Genomic DNA, 22,156 nt, shown 5'->3' with positions numbered 1-22,156 from the left:
AACTTTACGCGATCCCTACCTCTATAGTACGGATATCTCTGCTCCCTTGGCACTGTCTTTCAAGTAAGGAAGTTGGGCCGAGACAGGAACTCATAAGGAATTAGCGAGGTAAAAACAATACACGCTGTCAATTAAGGCGGGCGTATAGATCCGTTGTTCAAATTTGCCTTTGTTTAAAATTACATTTTCCATTGTTTTTTTGGAATGGTAAAGTATTATAATGAGTTTTAAAAAAAGGAAAATAACATTTGAACCAAGAGTAAAATTGAACCACAACATATATAAAACAAGAAGACATCCTGAGAAGGGAAAGAAGAAACGTAAACATCGGAAACAAAGAGTTAAAAATTTTTGATATCAGATGAATTTGCCTTCTTAAAAGAGCAGACATCATTTAGAAGGCGGAACATTAAACCTTACAAAAAGCTTTCACTAGTTAATGCCGAAAAAATGACTGAGAGTACTTCTTTGAAACTGGTTTCTAAATAAACCGTACTTGACTAGCTATCCGGTTGATAAATATTTCACTAGGAACAGTTCAATAAGTTTAAGGATCCGGCTTCTCCGTGAAATAAGTTGCGACAGTCAGGAAAAAATAACGTTACTTTTTTAGTTTTTTTTATGTTTTCGGTATTAATAAACTCTATCCGGCTACACCTCCATTTTTTTTTTCAAAAACTGGCCATTAGATTAACTATACTTCTCTTGCCAATCCCCAATGATAAATAAATCTTAAAGAGAACAATTAAGCTTAGCAAATGTTTATTTAAAAAATGGGCCTTATATTAAAAACGGATATCTGAAAAGCAAAGTTAGGGAAGATTTTTTACAAAGCCGGCTCAGTAGGAGAAAAATGAAACAAAAATGGGAGTCACGCTATTGCAGTTTTTGGATTAATTCACTGTGTTATATCTACTACATAATTAAAGGCAGAATATGTTATATTTTCACGCGGTTACTTATCACATCCGCATCAAAACAATAGCCCTTCCGTTTCAGGAAGAACTAAACGTAGCGAATGAAGGTAGCTCCATACATCATAGTTGTTGAAAATAAATCAAGGGAAACACATTTATATAAGGAACTAGTATAGTCACAAGTAAGATCATTTAGTTTAGTAAGAAGTTAAAACGGTCTGTCGTAAAATATATTTTATTAATGGTTGTTGGTAACAGTCAATGATGATTGTTTTTGTTGTAATTACAAGAAAAGAACAAATGAGAAATCTTACGTACTTGGTCTAGGAAGACTAAAAGAAGTTACTTAACCTTTTTAAGAGCTGTATTGAAAATAGACTGCCTTGTTGGAGGTTGGATAGATTTTTTTTTTCTCCGAAAAGGAGTTGCTATCTCACAGCATGGTCTAACGATGAAAGGGCAAGAGGCCATTATACATTCAAGGAATAAAGTAGTTAAGTTTACTTCGAAAAAACGTTATTGCCCTTCTTTAAAAATCAATCATATCAGTAGGGAGTGTCTAAAATTTCAAAGCCGGGTGAGTCTGCGAACGAAACCGGAAACTAAAATTTCTTTCCATCTCGATCTAATTCTTGTGCTGTCTATTAATGGTTTTAGTTTCAACTGCTAGCTTCTGATCGACAAGAGGGATATAAATTTGATTCTATTCATCTCCAGAAGCCAGAAAACTGTTGAAATATATACACTTCAAACAAAAAAATAATAATAATAATTCTTACATGTAACGTGCCGTTAGTAATATCATGCTTAACGAAGGGCGTTCGTTGAAAGGTATGTTTCTATAGCTAGAACTGGCCAGTGGGCGTAAAAAACGACTTCCCAAAACTGAAAACCTCCCACTCTTACATAGACACCTGACGATTATGGGAAAAGTTGTCCAATCGGCTTTTTGCCACCGAAACAGCTTATTATGGAGGAAGTTGGAGGCTATTCATTGTAGACTTGTGTTCGCGTGGTATAAACTACCGGTTTATTTCCTTTGTAGACTAAATTGAACGCAATGTGGCAACAGAAACTGTCACTTTCCTCTTGTCATAAAGTGTTAGCTTATAAGCCCGCAATATAAAATTAAACAACCAATTTAACTGCTGGACATAACTTCACCTTCCATACGGTTAGTGGCGCCTAAGTGAAATGTTGTGGGTAAGGTTGCATGATTGCGCGAAAAGGCGAATCTTTGCTGACGTCATTGCTTATATTTATATTTTGATATAGAAAGAATCGCCATATATATGTATAAATTAAGTTCAAAAGTTCAAAGAGCTGATTTAATTGAGCATTTTTTGCAAATTTAAGCTCTTTGCAAGCAATTTATCTAACAAGATCCCGCGAAACTGGTAAAAACGTGAATAAGCGACACATCAGTTCTTTGGGTTTTTAAAAGAGGGCTCATATTTTCAGAGATTACTTAGATACTGCTATGCTCTTTCAATATTCAGAGATGTTATTTCAACAGCTTATTTGATCAGAGAATGAGGAGCTAATGGTAATGAGGCAATATTCACCTATAATGCAGACGCGAGAAATTTTATGCAACAACTTCGGTTTTTCGCCCATATTGTACATAAGACGAGTTACTTCAACTGCAACCCAGTTTTTATTAGTTGGTTCATAGTCATGTCCTGTACATTGGCGTGCTAACGCCATAGCAATATTTTTACCTTTTTGGTAAAATTTTGTTACTTTCCACCATTTTTCTCATTTTTTTATCTTTTAATTTTATTCTTTTTTTTTCTATTCATTTTCATATTTTCACCTTTTTTTTCTTTTTTGTTTATATCACCCTTCGAGAATGCGAAGATCTATCGTTTCCGAAGAAGCACACGCTCGCAAAAGTTCGGTGTGATCAAATTCTTATGAGAGCGTGCATCGTTCGCTGCTCAGACTCAGAGTTTTTTTTGTGACAAATTTTCTACACCACGGTTAGAGGTCTTACCAAATTTAACACACGCAGGAGTCTTTCAGATGAATACGATGTGGGATTGGATTGACAAGAAGATGGCTGATGAGCATTTGCTCTTCGACTCCGCAAGATCAAGGGGGACTACAGACTCCAGCTTGCTGGAAAGTGATCTGAAAGTGACAAAATATCATGTCATGCTATTCTTAAGAACCTGTATGAGCCAAAAATGGATGTGATTTTAACCATTTAGCTTCAAAATAACAGCGGAAATCAAGATAAGAAAACGTATGTTTTGCGTCGTACTTCGCAGACGAGGTGTATCGGCTTTGTAAAGCATAGAATGTGTGTTCTTTCATTCATTCATTGCCATGAAATGCGTTTACACTGTTTTTTTGTTTTTGTTTTTTTAACTTTCAATAGCTCTAATGTGTTCGACCCTCCTTGATATTTGGTTTTTTCGAGCCGGGATATTTTGTGTGACTTTGACAGAAAAAGTGTGAAAAACAAAGGAGTATGGAGTTATTCAACCACCGAGTGAAATTCGTGTCAAACAGTGAAAAGTAAACAACAACAAAGCGTTGAAACATCGAGAGTGATTGTGTAATTGTGTCTGAAATGAGTGTTTCAAACGGAAAGAGAGACCAAACACTGAAGTTATTTCCATCTAGCGAGTCTACCAGGACGTCCAAAGCAAGTAAAAGCTCATTTCCGAGAAAGAAACGTCAAGCGGAGGACCTCGCCCTTGAGTTCAAAATAGCCGAGCAAAAGTGCGAAGAATAAATCAGGTTACTGCGTGTCGAAGCGAAGCGACATGGCGAACTGCTAGAAGTTGAAAGGACAGCTGAAGGAAAAAATTAGAAGTGGCTTACGAAGATGCCCTTGCTATTAAGGATTCTAATCATATTGACGATAAAGATTTGGCGGGATTACCTATTGATAGTGTAGAGGATTGCGTTTCACGCTTATATCTGAACTCTGATTCCAACACTCAAACTGTTGTTGATGATAAACGTCCCATTGGTAAAGAACCCTTAACCGTTCCAGGCGGTCAAGAAGGCGATGACAATGGAGAAATTGAGCCTAGTGTAAAACCGGAGACAAGAAAACCTCCAGGTGAAACAACATTGTTCATTAGTTAAACTCGCAGATACCTGCAGCAAACGTTGCTAAGCTTCCTGTTCGTCTTTGCGGTAGATGGGCTGAGTTTGTGGAAGGATCGAAACGGTCTACCTAGGAGTCATTTGCCAAATGGCTGGAAAAAAAAGCGAAAATATGAGAGTCAAAGCAGAGGTGGATGCCGGAGAAGCGAGAATGGAGAAGGTTTGATTCGACTAGGAGTGATTTACCTTAAAGTGGTCACATAGGTTTGCAGGCAATCCGGTGCCAGGACTGTTTGCGGGAGCAACACAAGAGACTCCTTCAGTTGATGGAAAGTTGACAAAGAAGCGTTCAGTTCATAACTCGACAAGTCATGCGTTGGAGGAGTGTAAGAAGTTTAAGGAACTGCCCATTCTCGAGAAGGAGAAACTCGTTGACGAACATAAACTTTGCCTGTTTGTCCGTTGCCGGGCCATCGACTGAACAAATGCAATGCTAAGAATGGATTCAAAGTTCAGGGCTGCTTTATGCGTCACCTTACTCTAGTTCATGAGGTTGATTTGAACATTATTGAGCGATTGAAGGAGCCCAGAAACCTTCTGTTCAGTTCAATTGGCTCAGTCACTTGGTCTTAAAGGCAAGGAGATAGAATTGCAAATTCAAGGTATTAATGCAGAGAAGGCGTTTACCTCGCAACATATAAAGAACTGCCAAATTGCTAGAGTTGGAAGAGAAGGGGTGAAGTACGTACTGAGAGATGTAAAAACGTTTTTTAACCTAACAGTTCCGGATCAGAAGATAAAGTGGTCGGCGATTAAACAGAAATTTAGCCACCTGAAATACTTAGACTTGAAGGACACGGAAACGGGTCCAGTGCGACTGATAAAAGGAAGCAACAACTCAGATTTGATTCTACCAATGTAGATTGTAAAACTTTCAGGACAGTCACATGCTGACGGAGTACCATACGCAGTTGAGACACCTCTCGGTTGGGCAGTCACTAACTGGTTACCCAGTGAACAAAGAGTGGCATCACCATACAATGAGTTTAAAGTGTATCAAACAAGTGCAGGCGAAGAGGTGGAGTTGCAGTAGCTGCTTATTGCTCTGTTGTAGGTAGAGTCATTAGGTGTGGTGAAGCTAGCAGATCCCGTGCGTTCAAATGAGGACAGACGCGCGTTGGCAGTAATGGAGCAGAGGACTAAGATATCGGAGGGTGAAGACGCTTATGTGTCAGGGCTGCTTTGGCGCGAAGAAGTCCCATCGCTTCCTAATAACTGTGACATGGCTGTGTGCAGACTTGAGTCGTTAGAGAAGCGGCTTAAAAATGACCCCGAAATTAAGGAAAGATATGCGAAGTCAATCGAGGATGACATTAAGAAGGGTTATGTGAAAAAACTAAGCGAAGAGGAAGTATGCACTGATAGTAAAGTGACTTGGTACTTACCACACCGTTTTGTTATCAATCTCAAGAAACATGATCGTATCAGGAGAGTATATGATGCATCAGCGAAATTCAGGGGTCAACGTTTAAATAAAATTACCAACAGACCGAGCATTGGGCGTTACGTAGGATGCTCAAGAAGATGTATTTAGGTTCAATGCGCTTAGACAAGAATCAGCTACTACAAAGAGATCAATCTTAAGCCAAGCGTCCTCTGTGTGGGATCCTCGAGGACATCTCCTCCCGTTTCTAATCAGAGGCAAGATTATCCTTGAAAATCTGAATCGCCTAAAGTACGGATGAGATGATGAGTTGAAAGAAGCTGATCTTCGAGAGTGGCGCGAATGGTTTAAAGAATCAGAACTGCTTGAAACTGTGCAAATTCCGCGAGCACTATTCAGCCGGAACCGGCCATTTCGAGAAACTAACCTACATTTGTTTTGCGACGCGAGCCAAGATGCTTACGGAGCCTGTGCGACTAGAGAGACTAGTCGCTGGGAAAGGTCGAGTTGCGCCCCTTAAGGCACAGTCTATATGCAGACTTGAACTAATGGCAGCTCTTACTGGTGCCCGTTTAGCTGAAACAGTGGCAGTAGAGTTAATGACAAAGATAGAGAAGATAACCTTTTGGAGTGATTCTACCACCGTTCTTCATTGGATTCACCAGACGAGCTCCAACCACAAGGCGTTCGCGGGAAATCGAGTATCAGAGATTCACACAATCATGAGTAACCTGGAGACTACACTAGGGGCGGGAACAGTGAGTTGAACATACATGCCGAAAGGTGATAATAATCCTGCAGATGATATCACCCGTGGACTCCACCATGTAGAACTTAATTTGAATCATCGCTACAACGCTGGGCCGGAGTTCCTTTACAAAGTAACCAAGTTATGGCCAGAAAACAAAGTTGAAGTGCTCCTTGAGGACGACAAGAGAGATAGGAAAAGGCTAAGATGGGTAGGAGTTTCCCAGGAAAGTGAGCCTGTGTTGGGATGGAAAAGATGTCCATCCCCAGCTAAACTAATGAAAGTGCTGGAGTACGTGATGCGATTTGTAAACCATACACGAGTAGAGAAGGAACTGGGTCAGACGGGACCGCTGACAGCAACAGAAGTAAGAGCTGCTCAGAGCCAGCTAGTGAAGAGAGCGCAAGTAGAGTCTTTTGGCGAGGGGATAAGGTGCCTGGGAAATGGCCAGGAGGTTCATAAGCGGAGCAGAATCAAATCTCTTGATCCGAGAATGGTAGGTGGACTTCTTGTAGTCGGTGGAAGGTTGCAAAACGCACGAGCTTTCCCTTACAAGACACGACACCCGAAGATAATTGACTCACATCATGAACTTGCGCAGCTGATCATTGAGGACAAGGAAATGCATCGTACCTACCACCATCCACCAACCGAACATTTGCTGAATCTAATTAGACAGGATTATTGAATCATCCGTTGTCGTCAAGCTGTAAGGAGCGTGAAATTTAAGTGCAATTACTGTTATCACCAGACAGTAAAACCCCAGGAGCAGCAAATAGGAAACGTACCTGAGTGTAGACTTGAACCTGGAATGGTATTCAGGAACACTGGGGTTGATTTTTTTGGTCCAATGATAGTTAAGGAGAGAGTAGTGAAGTTAAAGTGTACGGTTGTTGGTTTATTTCCATGGCTACTAGAGCTTGCCATCTTGAACTGGTGGAAGATCTATCGACGGATCATTTCATTATCGCTTTGAAGAGGTTCATTGCGCGACGTGGGAGACCACAAAGAATATACGGCGATAATGGAATTAACTTTGTCAATAATGAGCTTTAAAAACGTCTTAAGCAACTGAATGAAGATAAAGTACAAAACTTTTGTGCACCAACGAAGACTGAGTGGAATTTCCAAGCGCCAAGTGCACCCCACTTCGGTGGCGCGTGGGAGAGGTTAGTGCAGTGTACAAGAAAACCTTGAAGTCTGTACTGCAAAACAGGATCGTTGCTAAAGAAGCGCTAAGAACTGCTCTGGTGGAAGCAGAAGGTATACTGAACAGTCGCCTCGTCACATATGTCTCAAGCGATGCGGATGATATAGAAGCGCTGACGCCAAATCATTTTCTGCTTCTGCGACCAAACCCGAGTAATGAAGAGGCTGATGTTGGTGAGAGAGAGATCAACTCAACGAAACTTTGGCGACAGTCTCAAACGCCTGTCAACTTCATTTGGAAGCGCTTTACCAAGGAGAATATCCCTAGTCTTACAGAGAGGAAGAAGTGGAGAGAGAAGAGAAAAAGTCTGAAGGAAGGAGACGTAGTGCTTGTTGCAGAACCGAACCAGCTACGAGGAATGTGGCCTTTGGATAGGATTGTGTCTACTCATCCTGGACAAGATGGGATGGACCGAGCAGTCACAGTGCGTACTCAATACGGGGAGTACAAGAGACCAATCACAAAACTGTGTTTCTTAGAGGAAGCGGAGACCTAGGTCTAGAAACTGTAAATCGTCTCAACTTTGTGTCGCGACTAGGGGCGGAAATGTGCCCCGCTTCCGGTTTTAGGGGCGACTTTGATTGACAGTTAAATGAACACGTGACATGGAGGAATGAACACATGTGTTTTGAATGAACACATTTGTTTTGAATAATAATAAGCGCTTAGAACAGCGATGCATAAGCGCTATATAAATTCCATTATTATTATTATTATTATTATTATGAGTCTTTCCAGTTGAAAACAGTGGTGTTAATATTTCTGTGTTTCATCGTGTCGATTTAGTGTTCGCGTTTAACAGTCGACCCCTCCTGGACATCGCGTTTGCCGGCGGATTTTCCATGGAAAAGGCATTAAAACTTTTCGCCAAGGTTACATAATCAGCCTTAGTGGTGTAGTGGTAAGGAAAAGTTGCAACGAGCCGAAGGTGCCGGGTTCGAGTCCTGCTTAACACCTAAAGGCTCGGGAAATTATAAGGATTTGGACAAAACGCGCGTGAAATTATTCCCTAATTTCACTCGTCACCATTAGATTATTACACATACAAACAACGTTCCCACGAGTTGGCGATAGTCTTTCTTTGATTTGTTCTTTAACAATTTATAATTTGCAAATAAAACAGCAAGAAAAGTATTGAGTTTCCAGAGAAAATAAAGTATATTAAACATATGGATAAACAATCTGAATTTCTATCATTTCCTACAATTTACTGTGGGAAAACCAGAGTTGATAACCATTTGATTATTTTCTAAACAACGTTACCACAAGTTGACGATAGTCTTTCTTTGATTTGTTCTTTAACAATTTATAATTTGCAAATAAAAACAATTAAAAAAGAAAAAAAAAGAAACGAGAAAAAGGGCGGAGAATATTTAATTTTTCCCAAAAGGTACAAAATTGCTACGGCTTTAGTCAACATAGTCCTGTTCCTCTCTTAACACAAATGTGATCAAGCAACAGTACAAACTGTAATGAAGCCCTTTTTTGGCTTTAGCCGAAGTGCTTATGTCTTTCAGACGAGTTCCCCTTATTGTGAAGGCGCAAATCTGTGAACAGAGTTCACAGCCATGCTACTAAATTTGTCCAGTTTTTTTGTTTCTTAAAGCAACAACTCTTAGATAAAATGACTCAAACACTTTGTGGAAATTTTTCAATAGTACGACTAGCCAGGTGGACTATTGCAATAAAGCCATGAAAATAAAAAGACAAACACGATAATTGTAGCAATTCGATAATTTACTGAGCTTCCAGCGGTTCTACCGTCCCTCGGTGAAAAATACATAAACAGCACTTGCACGATAACAAAAATATACATATTTGTAAATAAAGACTGCAGCCTCTGCCCGAAAGTTGAAACAAATAATTTGGTTCTCTAATACCTATAGGGCGGATAATAACATTCAACCAAGCGTATATAAATTGCAGTTTCAACTGAAACTTTTGCTCCGCATCTCTTGTAGAAAAATACTTTATTATTATTTTCATTTTTTTTAGAATATTACTTCTCACTTTTCCCAAACTGGCCGAAAACATCGACAGTTAATTATTGCTAAGTTCAGGTGAATAAAAAGTCGCTACAGGGGTACTCACCAGCTGAATTTACACCGAACTATCATCGAAGAAATTTCTCTTCTTAACTATCTTGCTTTTTCTTTCCATATAAAGCTTTACTTCAAGGAAGACCTGATACAAATTTCGAGAATGAAAACCAAGAGCTTTTCATTTTTATCCTTCGACGGTACAAATTTGCGATCGGCAATAATTCAACAATTTATAAGACAATTTACAACTCTTCCAATAGCCATCGATTTTCTAAATGGTATTGTAAAAAAAAATACACGCCAATGACAGCATGGCATCATTATAAAACATATAATGACGATAATCAATAGAGTCATGTTGTAACAAAAAAAGCACGTAAACACTGTGAGTCCCAACTCAGAGCAAAATGGAAATGAAGGCGGAAAAAATTAATACAATACCGCGACCTTAGAAATTAGAAATTGTTCATTTGCTTCAATACTGCTAGAGACCCAGCAGGAAGTCAGATAAGTGGGACGTAGGAGCAAGAAAGTTGCGCAGACTTTGTTGAGACTGGTTGATTGTATTAACAACGAAATCTTCTCGTAAAAAATAGGCGGATGATTTTTCCTTTTTAATATGGGGGGCAGGTGTATTAAATCAAAAAAGAACTAGATTCCTTTTTAAGGTAGGACATCCTTTGGTTTGCGAAGTACAAATAAAATGGCCAAAAAAAGTTGCGATTAGATAAGTGTAGGATGATATAGAATTAATAAAAGGGAAAATTGTGGACTCTCAAATTACCTTAATTGAAAATCTTCCTTACGACTTTATACAAGAGCTCTTTAATACACAAAATAATGAAACCTGATCAGGTTTGATTTGGGATGTCCATTTGAAAACAGAAGTTCCTACATATGGTGAAGAAACTATCGGTAATAAATCAACAATAATCACCCACCCAGTCTAAAATAGAAATGAGGGTGCCACAGTCAGAGAAAAAATATATGATTTCCTATTCAGTTCTTTAGAAAGGTTTTTTTTACCAGACTAATGAGCTATATACATTTCCTCCTTCATTTCAAAATATACTTAAGTAATAATTACGTTTTCATCATTGCTGATGAGTAAATGTTGAGCAGTTCAAATGTGTTTCGTTCATAGCGATTTTATACCTAACATTAACAAAGCAGAGAAGCGAAATTGGCCTTCTATAAGCCCCGTTAGAAAAGCTATATTTACTAAAAAATGTCGGCAATGACGCCATTGTAATTTTGACTTTAATTTACTGCTTATTTATTTTTTCGAAACCAACGGAAATAAGTTTATGCTATTTCTAGCAAATTCCCAATTTCAGCGCAGAACACGAAATCTTTTGTAGAGTAAATCGACGGTTTTTGTCTCTACTTCATGCTAAAAAAAAGGCCTCGGGAAATAGGATATTTGCGGGCGCCATTCAGCTTTTGTCTGTAGAAATTGAAAAAAGAGAAAGGAAGTTTGACGCAATTCAAGCAACCTTAGTATAGGGGTGAAATACTGCAGGAACGTCCTACAAATAATACCCCAATAAAGGTACTTCTCGATAACCAACGAAATAAAAATAATTGTATATTTTTGTGATGCCATTACGATTGCTCTGTGTGGTTAAAAATACATTTATTTTGTGCTAAAATACATTTAGCTTATTGAATACTTCAAACTAAGGATGCCTTGCCTTGAAATAGAAAATATAATAATATTACCAACTTTGTTGGGTGAAAATCGGCAAAATAATTATAATGAAATTATTACCTCAAGACCCGATGATTAGTGATACGATGTAAGTTTGGTCGTTGAAAAAAAAAAAATAAATAAGCCATGAGGAAAATTAGCGCCTCCTGCTATATTGAGTCAGTTGGTAGCGCCTGTCTTTTTGAGCGCAGAAAAAAAAAAATCCGGCAAAATGGGGTTAAAAATTAGTTAAAAGTATACTCACTTGCCAAAAAGAGCTTCAAGTTAAATTTTCATCTGTATCTACCTCAAATTTATCTTGTGTGTCCACGTTATTTTAAGCGTCAACGGTTGCCTTCAAGGGAAAGAAAAGCAATTTTTACTTCCAAATTGAAATACATTTAAGAGCATTTTGGAACTGCAGGTGCAAACCTTCGAGTCTCTTAAAGAGACAATTCAGCCAGCTTAAACAGTATATATTAGCAGTGATTTCAAATCACACTTAAGCCGTTAAAACACTGAAGTAACCCTTTCTAAAAGTACCGCCGTCAATCAAATGCTGTAAGAAAATTACCAGAAACATGGTCAATAAAAGGTTTGTTTTCACCACCAGGATTAGCTAGTGGGCGTAAAATTGTTAAAAAAGAATCAATAACTTGCTAAATCTTCTCACTTTGTGGCAGACACGATACAGATAAAATAATAGGACTGAGCGGGGTAAAATTCAGGGAGTAATCGGGTGAGTAATTTCACAACGCACGAGGCTGATTTGAAATTACAAACCCGATTAAGGCTGTGATTGCAAGACACGAATTCCTATTACCAATAAATTGCCTGAATGGCAAAATGCGAGAATCTCAGTATTGGAATATTTATCAGTGTTGGTAGAAGTTTTTATTAAATCAGCTTACAGCTTGGAAAGAACAGATCCCTAGTTGTCTTAGTATGTTGTATTCTAGACTTCAGGATCTGTATCGTTGCCGTTAGTTTCAAGGCTTTCCAAATCAATAGCGTTTAACAGGTTGTCAAAGTCTACGGACAAAAAATATCTAACCAAAAGTCATTGGGCCAGTTACATTTAGGCCTTTTTCGTTTCATTGAAGCTGAAGATGGACAGCCTGCTTACTCCTTGTTTTTTTTTTCATTGATTTTTGATCGGTTACCTTGGCTATGTCGTTAAATGTCATTGGCTAGTACCATTACCATTGACTGCTTCTGTCCGATTCAGTAAACCTGTCCGATTGAAGTTCTTGACAAACGCACAGGTAAAATCAGACAGTGTTGGTGTTTCAATAGCAAATTTTAAATAGTAAATATGGGCTGTTAAGAACCAATCAGATTCGAAAATTTTCACTTAAAGCCACTGACAATTAAGGCATCAAGTGAACTTTCCTCCAAAAACTAATCGACCTTCTATTGCAGGTTACATATATTACAATTGCCTTTTGAGATAGACACAATAGAATGGACTAAAGTTTAGCATATAGACTATTAAGCGTAATGAGAAAAGAATCAGCAACTGTCATGAATTCTAAATAGAGTGATTGGATTTTCCATTGGGAACATGTAGTTCAGTATTCCAAATTTTCAATAACGCATGAGAAAGTTCAGACTAGTAGACAACTTAAAACTGAACGCACAGTTCCTAGGGGCTTTTTGTCGAATTTTAAGCGCGATCAGCCAAAAGAATTCGTGCATAAAGTTGGTATTGGGCAGTTGTGACTGAATACTATTATCATATTAAAATCATTCATAAAAAATACTGCCTAATGGTAATGGTAATGGAATAGCTAGGAAGGAAGAAGGCAAATATACAAAGCGAGAAGCTTAAATTTTCCACGATATTGAAAGCAAAACGACAATCAAAGTTTCTTCAAAGCTGATATTAAGTAAAAACAAAACAAAACAAAGATATTGACCCTTTATCGAACCAAGTTCCTTAAAGTGAAACTTCCAATTCATCCGACTCAAGAAAACTTTCATGTGTCTTCTACCATTACAAGCCAGCGACCTCATCATAAATGCAAAGCCTGGAGCGTGTTTATCGGCGGGGCAAGAAATTTTCGCCGAACTCGACAGAGCTTATCATAAAAGCCTTTTCTCTGGGCGCATACAATAATCTCCGTTTCCTTTTCACTTTCCCGCGATAAATCTGATATCTTGTCCACAATGCAACGGTTTCCGAAAGAATTAACGGTGATAAATTTATAGATAGCGTAAAACTACCAAAATGAAGATCGAAGGCCAAAAAAGAAGCTGGCATTCTTCCGCGCGGACCATTTCTGTTATTATGAGCTTTTCCTTCAGCTGACCAAGCACGAAAATGAGCGAAAACTTATTATATCAGTTAAATAAACTCCTAAAACATTCTTATTAAGTAATTTTGATTTTGCAAAGCGGACGCGCTGAAGATTTTATGATAAACATAATACAATGAAACTAACTGATTTGCATTGGCGAAAAAAAAATCGCCGCCACAAAAATCGTTTGAAGAGAATCTTGTTGCTTGTTTTAGACAAAATCAGAGTTATTTCAAACCAGAAGATCTTCATAAGGAAGCGGTCTGCAGAAAGTATTACTCACTAGAATTGCGTCAACTGATATTGTCGGCTTAGATATCTAAAGGTGAAAACAAAAACTGGGACCTTTGTAAAAACGGATGCATGATTATTTTCAAAAGATCTAAAATTTATTTCATGTCCGGCAACTCTCTCCTCATAATCAAATCTTCTAAGGTAACCAAACCCATTAACGTAGGTGGACTTGGACTTACAAGGACTTGGCAATCAGTTCCAAACACAAAACGAAGGAAAGCCACTCGAACAGATATTTTCATTGCTCTCCCTTTGTATTTAAATTATGAAAAAATTCCCCTTTCTAATAATATCATGATCATGATCATCATCATCATCATAAACACCATTATTATCATTATGAGTGGTCTTGGGATCACAATAACAAAACCCATGTAATATTGCAGCCTTGGAAAACGAAGTTTCAACTGCGACAACTGAACCACTAGTCGAACACATAATGGCACAGACGCACGAGCTCCCGGACGATCCTGCAGTTAGAACACTGCAGCAATGTAACCGTAGAGAGAAGAATGCGCGCCTTAGAGACAACCTAGAGGGAGTGAAGAATGCCCTTCCTGAACAAACTAAGACACCTGCCGACCTTGCTGCAGAGAAAGGGGCGTCTAGCTGGCTTACGTTCATTCCAGTTAAAGACGTGGACTTTACTCTAACTAAGGGAGAATTCAAAGACGCCATTCATTTGAGATATGATTGGCAAATAAGCGAAACCCCGTCTAGTTGTGCGTGTGGAGTTGTTTTCGATGTAGACCACGCCATGGTATGCAGACAAGGAGGCTTCATCATTCAAAGGCATAACGAGCTGCGTGATTTGGAAGCCCAAATGTTAAAGATAGTATTGAATGACGTCCAAATTGAACTGGTACTTCAGCAGATAAAAGGAGAGGTACTGAAACCTAGTACGAACAGAGCAGCGGATGCCCGGCTTGACATTTACGCTCGTGGCTTTTGGGAAAGACATTAGGGTTTGTTACCCGAATGCAGAGTCTTATATAAACTCCTCACCACAAAACACATCTACCACCTGCATTAGAGTGAGAAGAGGAGAATGTACACCAGCAGGGTACTAGAAGTCAAACAAGGCTCCTTTATTCCACTGGTATTTACTACCACTGGAGGAATGGCAGATGAATGCAAGAGATATAACAGTAGACTGGCAGAGCTTTTATCAACCAAGAAACTAAGGAGAGGACTATAGTATTACAATGTCATGGATTTGCGTCAAACTCTCTTTCGCCCTCCTGAGGTCTGCCCTGTTGTGCTTGAGAGGTTCACGTTGAGCTTGAAGAGCTTCGCTGAACATTACAGATAACGACTTTGAAATCGATAAGGAACGATCGAGATTTTCGGATTAGAACTTTTAATATTTTTTCACATTTAGGATATAATACAGGCTTTAAATTCGATAAGGAACCAGCGAGATTTTAGTACTAATACTTTTAATATTTATCACATTTAGGATTAATATTTTTTTTTAACTCTTGTCCTATGTTGATTAAGAATAAGTCCAAGAAACATTCGGAGCTTTTTAAGAATACATTTATATAAAAGGCCTCAGTTTTATTATTGTTATTATTATCATCATCATCATCATCATCATTATTATAAGGAGTGCGCTGACTACTGCCTTCATTCTACAGGATAATCTGGACCACAAATCTAATCCTTTAAAGGAAAATTGGAGATTAAACAATTCCTAGATGTCTGTATCCATCACTAATCGTCGGCTTTTCTTGGATGTTTTGTCTGACACTTCACACCTTTTAGCAATTCCCTTCTAGACGAAATATTTCCTTCTCTTTGCTTTCTCCTTTTGATTCGGAATCGGATTTTCCTACTTGACTAATTGTTCAAAAAACACAATGAAAATGGAAAAAAAAAGTCGCGAAAATAAGACAGGAAACGAACGGCGATAACTAATATCAGGATTGTGCAATGTTTTATCAAGCTGCTTAAAAACTCCAGGTACTTTCGTCTTGGTTAAACAAAAAATAAAAATCCTGTACATTCTTTCATTCTTCCATTAAATCCTCAGTTTTGGATTGTTTAAGCAAAGACGAATGGAGCTAAGACTAGAGATTTCCATATTATATCTGATTAAAGGACACTAATACGTTTTGTATCCTCGACGTACACGAAAAAAATAAAACCTCACGTTCTCTTGTGTTGAGAAAAAAAAGGAGGAAACGCGGCCTGAGTTCAAGGCACAAATTGTCATATATTATAAATCGATCAATCAGCTCGGGTATTGTTCCTGACCAAATGACAAATTGCTCGTGTTTTTCCTCTATTTCAGTACCACAGCCCTACATGAGTACAGAAAAGACAGATAAATTACAGACCTCAGTTTCAGTCTTACCAATCTTCTGAATAGTTTTTTTTAGCAGCTTAATGAAATCCCTAGAAAAGTATAAGTGCCGTTCAATAATCAGTATGGTATCAGAAAAAAAAATTGACTTTATTTAGCTTTATTACATTTAGACCAGCCAATAGACGACAGGAAATATACAGTAGGATTTTTCTTTGATTTTTCTAATTACCTTTTGACTCCGTAAACCATTTGGGATCCGTTCAGACTGACCCTTGAGTGAATCAAAAGCTACCTCTAGGTGACAGTATGGAGAATTCAATGGTATCTCATCGTGGTTTTGTGAAATCTTGTGTGGAATATCCCAGGAGTCGGTCCTTGACCTCCTGTTCTTTCTAATTTATATCAATGATTGGTGGCACCTTTCAAATATTTATGATTTGCTTTAATTTGCAGACGATACAAACTTATTCTTCTCTCGTATTCTTACTTTGATAAACATGGTGAACGCTGAGATGATCAAGTTGTCTGACTGGCTCAAAGCTGACAAGCTATCTTTAAACTGAAAGGTTTTTAAAAAATTCAAGAACTTGACCATTAAACCAAGGCCCGCGTTTGTTTTATATGAACAAACCCCGTATCTCCTATGTCGCTACCAAAATATCTAAGCGTCTGAACTTATCACTGTTAGGTCAAGTCTTTGTCTTAACCCTCGGACGTACACCCAAATTCATACCCCCACCGTGGTACAACCGGGGGAAGGGTGGATGGAACCCCTCCTCTAGAGTTTATGATATGTTGCAGTATTTCGAAACGATTTTACTTTAAGTGGAAAGCCTTTCATCTTCTTATCAAGAAGAAATATACTTTATGAGTGCTGGCGCTGCTGGAGGCCTGTGACTTCACAAACAATGGCCGCCACCTTGGCCGCCATCTTGGATTTTAGCAAGAATTAGAAATTAAGTAAAAACCGCGAGAAATAGTGATCTGTTGTGCTTTACATGAAAAGTAACACATAAATAAGCACTTAGCATGATTTTAGCCACAAGATTGACTTTTATTGTTGAAAAAAGTTGAAAAAACATGTACTTTCACTCAAAAATGGCTTGACTACCCGCTACTTATGACGGCATATTCCGTAACCATAGAAACTGACCATCACTGAACTTGACTCAAAATGCAGGCGAGGGATGAACGAACAGCTAACCCTCTTGTACGTCTAATGGTTAATAAGACTGCCTTGTGTACTTTATATCATAATATCATAATATTTGCCTATATCTTCAATACTGTCATAGTGTGGGATTCGACATAATCCACAAACCTTACACGGGTAATTTCGCTTCAGAAACGTAATAAAAGCAAGTTAGAATTGTTCCAAACGAGAGATTCGATGCACACATACCGATGTGGTAATTAAGAATCGTAATTTCTTAAATCTGAAGACATTTCTTGCATCTATGCAATTTATGTATTCTTACAAAAGCAGCTACATGGAATTTCGGGGGAAAGGTGGACAGTTCGACTCGGTTGGACTGGTCTTGTCGAAATTATCGTCGTCACTGTTGCTTAATCTTCTAAATGTAAGTGTTAGAGGGTGGTATCCAGTGGTATCTCGACATAGTGCATGATGCGAAAGGGAGAGGGAAGACATGCTGTTCGGAATAAAGTTGTGTTGGGGAACATCTGCTGTGTTGTCTCTGATCCGACATCTTATATCATGGTACCAGCGGTGTAAAGAGCCATGAAACTGCTGCTTGAATCTGTTTGATTCTCTCGATTTTCTTTGTGTTTTCGGGACTCTCTAGACGAGGAAATGATAATTTCTGTCTGCTTCTTTTGTGGAAAAACATGTCGGAAGAAGGTGCCGAAGATGCCGAAGCTGCCCCAACTCAAAACGCAGGATTTTTTACTGGAAACATAATGAGTTTTGAGAGACCGAAGTTAAACCCTCGCCTAGAAAATCACCTGGAAGCAATAAGATCCTTAAAAAGTGTGGTCACATCTTGAAAGGAAGCCTTGTTAACATCTCAAACGAAAGGAAATGCATCCTGGGACAAGACTGGCTCGGACCTGAAGGCCAAAAGATTTACGATACTTTAGATTGGTTCGAAGGTGAGGATATAAACGACTATGATCTGATGTGGACTAAGCAGGAGAGAGCGGTAAGTCCGGAATGTAACAAGATCGTTGCCTCTAAGAAATTCAAGGAACGAGTGTAAAAACCTGGAGAGACAATCACTGTTTTTATCACTGATTTGATGCTGTTAGTGAAAGAGTGTAATTATGCAGACGAAGATAGAAAAGTGAGAGATCAATTTGTTCATGGAGTATCTGATGAAGAATTAAAGAAAACATTACTGGAAAGAAGAATACTCTCACACGAGTTGAAGCTACTGCGATTGGCAAAGCCTATATGAAAGCACTAAACTTTAAGTTCAGGAATTAGTGCAAAACAAACTGCAATGGAGAGTGTAAACGCCGTGTCTAAAGATAAACAAAAGGAAAGTTCTCATGTGTAATTACTGTGCCAACAAGAAAGGAGCTCATAGCTTCTCAGACAAAAAACTCTGTCCTGCCTGGGAAGCAGTATGCAGAAAATGCAAGATAAAAAATCACTACCAAGATTCAAAGGAGTGTAAAAGGTTAGAAAGAGAGAGACATGGAAACTAGTGAGATCCAAAACATTCGAAATCCTCGAAAAAACCGTTTTTCCTGAAAGTAGAAGAAGAAGATGGCAAACAAAACTATGAAGTCCTGGACAAAATATGTGTACTCAATCATAACGGTGACTACAAGAAAGCCTTTGCAAACCTGTTGCTATCAAAGAAACAAATTCCTGTGAAGTTTCAGATAGACTCTGGTTCTACATGTAGTATTCTCCCGGTGAATGTATACACGGATATAAGTGGAGATGTTAATTCAAAGGATCTCAACGCTGCATTCAAGTCTGTTCTGTCTCTGTATGATAAAAAAAACAAAAATACAGACACTAGGGACCAGAAAAGTCTTTGTCTTTAATCCTGCTACCGAGGAAGACGTGATTTTTCAGTTTAGAATTGTTGAGAGAGCCCTGATACTCCTCATTGGTCTTAATGATTCAGAAATTTTAAAACTTGCTGAACTTTTACGAGAGAACATTGCCATTGTAGGACAAGCTAAGTCAAGTGTCCCTTCAACAGCCACTGAGGTGTCAACACTTTATCGCCGTGAACCATTCTGACTAACTACCCTAAGATATTTGATGACGGTGTGGGGAAGTTTAAGAGCACATTGCATCTTTACACAAAGGATGATGTTAAACCACACAAAACAGCTCTAAGAGAAATCCCTGTGTCTGTTCAGTAACCTCATTGCTGAAGTGCAAGACCTCCAACAACAAGGTATACTGGAGAAAGTGACTGAGCCCACTGAATGGGTGGGTGCTCCTGCAATTGTAAACAAGCCGTCTGCTAAGAATGGAACAAGGCTATGCATAGATAGCAGACCACTGAACACAGCACTCAAGCGCTCTGAGTGCCCAATTCTAACTGTTGATCATCTGCTCACAGAAATTAGCAACGCTAGAGTATTTTCCTTAGCTGATATCAAATCTGCCTTTTGGCACATCCTATTAGATAAAGAAAGCTCTCTGTTGACGACGTTTAATACCCCTCTTGGAAGGATGAGATGGAACAGAATGCCTTTCTGCATTAGTGTAGCTCCTGAAGAATTTCAAAGAAGAATCGACGAGAACTTAGAAGGATTAGACGGTGTTAAAGCAATCGCTGATGACATCCTGATCTGGGGTAAAACCATTGAAGAGGCGACAGCCAGTCATGACAAACGCCTGTTAACTTTGCTAGAACGATGCAAACAGAAGAATATTAAACTTAACAAAGAGAAGTTCCAACTGCGGAAGACTGAATTGTCCTATATGGGTATGGTTCTGACAGACAAAGGAACAAGAAACAAGATTGTATTCAATCAGTGCCTGCTCCAACAAACAAAGATGTAGTCAGACGATTACTTGGTGTAGTAACTTACCTCTCATGATTTTCTGAGGACTTGTTAACCAAGTCAGAACCGCTACGAACATTGTTCAAAAAAGAAACTGCGTTTATTTGGGAAGCAAATGAACAGAAAGCATTTGGAGAAATTAAGACCCCCATCTCAACGCGCCATTATGGAAGTACTTCAACCCCGTCGAGACAGTAAAAATACAAGTTGACACATCATCAAGTGGATTAGGAGCATGCCTAAAGCAAGGTAATCAGCCAATACAGTCTTCTTCGAGAGCATTAACTGAAACTGAAATACGCTATAGTCAAATTGAGAAAGAGATGCTTGGTATTGTCTATGGCCTCACTGGATTCCACACCTACACTGTATGGTCGAAAAGTTCCCACATCTCCAAAGGCTGGGCAAACAAAAAAAGGAACGTCCCATTGAAATTCGACCTCCTGGAGCATCAAAGACGAACTGTCGGTCAGTGGTGGTATTGTTAACAGGAACGATCGCATCGTAGTTCCGGTGGCCCTCAGGAAGACACTCATTGTCAAACTACATCTAGCGCATATGGGTACAGAATCAACCCTTAGACGCGCCAAAACATCCTTATGGTGGCCAAGCATGGACAACTAACTAAAGCAGTTTATTGCCACATGTGAAGTCTGCAACACTTCCCAGACCAAGAACCAAAAAGAAGCTCTGATGAGTCATGAAATTCCTAACACACCGTGGTCCAAAGTCGGTTCTAATATTTTGGAGAGGCGGAGAGAACACTATCTAGCATTGGTTGACTATTACAGTGACTGGATTGAATTTGACCTGATGAGAAACCAAACTGCTACTGAGATCATCGATTTGATGCAAAAACAGTTTGCAAGATGGGGAATTCCCGAGGAGATCGTCACAGACAGTGGAACGAATTACGACTCCGTTGAAATCTTACAGTTCTGTAAACGAAAGAACATCAAACACACCAAATCTCCACCTCATCACCACCAGAGCAATGGAAAATCGGTATCTGCTGTGAAGATTGTAAAGACATTATTGAGGTAGATAGAGAAAACTGCATTAAATCCGTATAAAGCGTTGCTTGACCGGCATAACACACCCACAATTCGTATGACAAACATCTCCGGCACAAAGATTCCTAAACCGCCGAACAAGAACATAAATACCCATCAAAGGAACTTCACTTACACTGGAAATTGTAGAGAAAGTGTTAGAGGATAAAACCAGGAAGACTAAGAAATCTCAAGTTATTATAACAAATCTGCCAGAGATCTGAATGAGCTAAAGCCTGGTGAAACTGTTCGAGTAAAGCCAGAAACATTAGTCAAAGGACAAGAGTGGAAGAAAGGGAAGATGTTAGAGGGTGGTATCCCTGTGATATCTCGACAAAGTGCATGATGGAAAAAGGGAGAAGGAAGACATGTTGTTCGGAATAAAGTTGTGTTGGTGAACATCTGCTGTGTTGTCTCTGATCCGACATCTTATAACAATAAGATAACTCAACGTTTGTGCGTCTTTACCAGTCATAACTGAAAATAGCAGCAGCCAGTTAGTGGTAATATTATTTTGTGTTTGAACTAATCAAAGCGAGTACCAAACGTTTAAGTCGAAAGCATCTCTACACGTTTTGACACTCGCTTGGTTTGCTTCAAATAATCTAATCAGTCACTATTCCACAAAAGGATTTTTAACAATTGTGATGTTCAAAACAACACTCTTTCGAAATATATAAGCTATTTTCTTTCTTTGTTTCCGCGTTGAAAGGTTTAATAAAAAAGTTATTCAGCAAAGTTGTTTCAATCAGAAGAAAAAAGAAAACTGTATTACAAAAGAATAGCACAGAGGGCAACAATAAGTCACCAGATGTGACTTAAATATATTAAAGGAAGGGTTTGAAATCTAAGCTACAAACTGAAGAAACACTTTTGAAAACCCATGAAGACTTAAGCGCGAGTAAAGCAAAAAAAAAAACGGAAAACATCAGCAATACCGCAGTTTCCCGTCAAACTAAAATAAAACAGCGTTGGTTTTCTTAACGTGTACTTCTACGAATGGTTCAAAGAAAAAGAAACTTCTGTCAAAAACTCAAGTTATTTTCGTCTATCTAATTGGGTGAGATAACGTACACAACCAGTGTTAAA

At 38.7% G+C, this 22,156-nt stretch overlaps 4 protein-coding genes across 4 annotated transcripts in view; 3 read left to right on the top strand and 1 right to left on the bottom strand.

Annotated features, from left to right (window-relative positions):
* Positions 1 to 22,156, bottom strand: part of LOC140933221 (adenosine receptor A2b-like) — a 70,619-nt gene that overhangs the window by 43,951 nt on the left and 4,512 nt on the right. Inside the window, exon 2 of the mRNA XM_073382736.1 lies at positions 11,380 to 11,469. The gene's annotated coding sequence lies outside the window, so the exon portion shown is untranslated. The remainder of the gene's footprint in view (positions 1 to 11,379; positions 11,470 to 22,156) is intronic.
* The window catches only part of LOC140933222 (uncharacterized), a 100,066-nt gene that overhangs the window by 74,063 nt on the left and 3,847 nt on the right, over positions 1 to 22,156 (top strand). The gene's annotated exons all lie outside the window — the stretch shown is intronic.
* LOC140934505 (uncharacterized) lies at positions 6,198 to 6,860 on the top strand. Its single transcript, XM_073384117.1, has one exon. The coding sequence runs from the start codon at positions 6,198 to 6,200 to the stop codon at positions 6,858 to 6,860; it is 663 nt and encodes a 220-aa protein (XP_073240218.1).
* Positions 7,079 to 7,878, top strand: LOC140934504 (uncharacterized). Its single transcript, XM_073384116.1, has 2 exons — positions 7,079 to 7,152; positions 7,389 to 7,878. The coding sequence occupies exons 1-2, from the start codon at positions 7,079 to 7,081 to the stop codon at positions 7,876 to 7,878; spliced, it is 564 nt and encodes a 187-aa protein (XP_073240217.1).

This window comes from Porites lutea, chromosome 4 (genome assembly GCF_958299795.1).
Source record: "Porites lutea chromosome 4, jaPorLute2.1, whole genome shotgun sequence".
Taxonomy (NCBI): domain Eukaryota; kingdom Metazoa; phylum Cnidaria; class Anthozoa; order Scleractinia; family Poritidae; genus Porites; species Porites lutea.
Note: the sequence above shows the minus strand (reverse complement) of the source record. Positions and strands in the feature narration are given on the sequence as shown.

Coding starts and splice junctions, on each gene's coding strand:
- LOC140934504 (XM_073384116.1), top strand. CDS start 7,079: ATGGCTACTAGAGCTTGCCATCTTGAACTGGTGGAAGATCTATCGACG. Junction 7,153..7,388: donor TTCATTATCGCTTTGAAGAG/GTTCATTGCGCG, acceptor ACTGCAAAACAG/GATCGTTGCTAAAGAAGCGC.
- LOC140934505 (XM_073384117.1), top strand. CDS start 6,198: ATGCCGAAAGGTGATAATAATCCTGCAGATGATATCACCCGTGGACTC.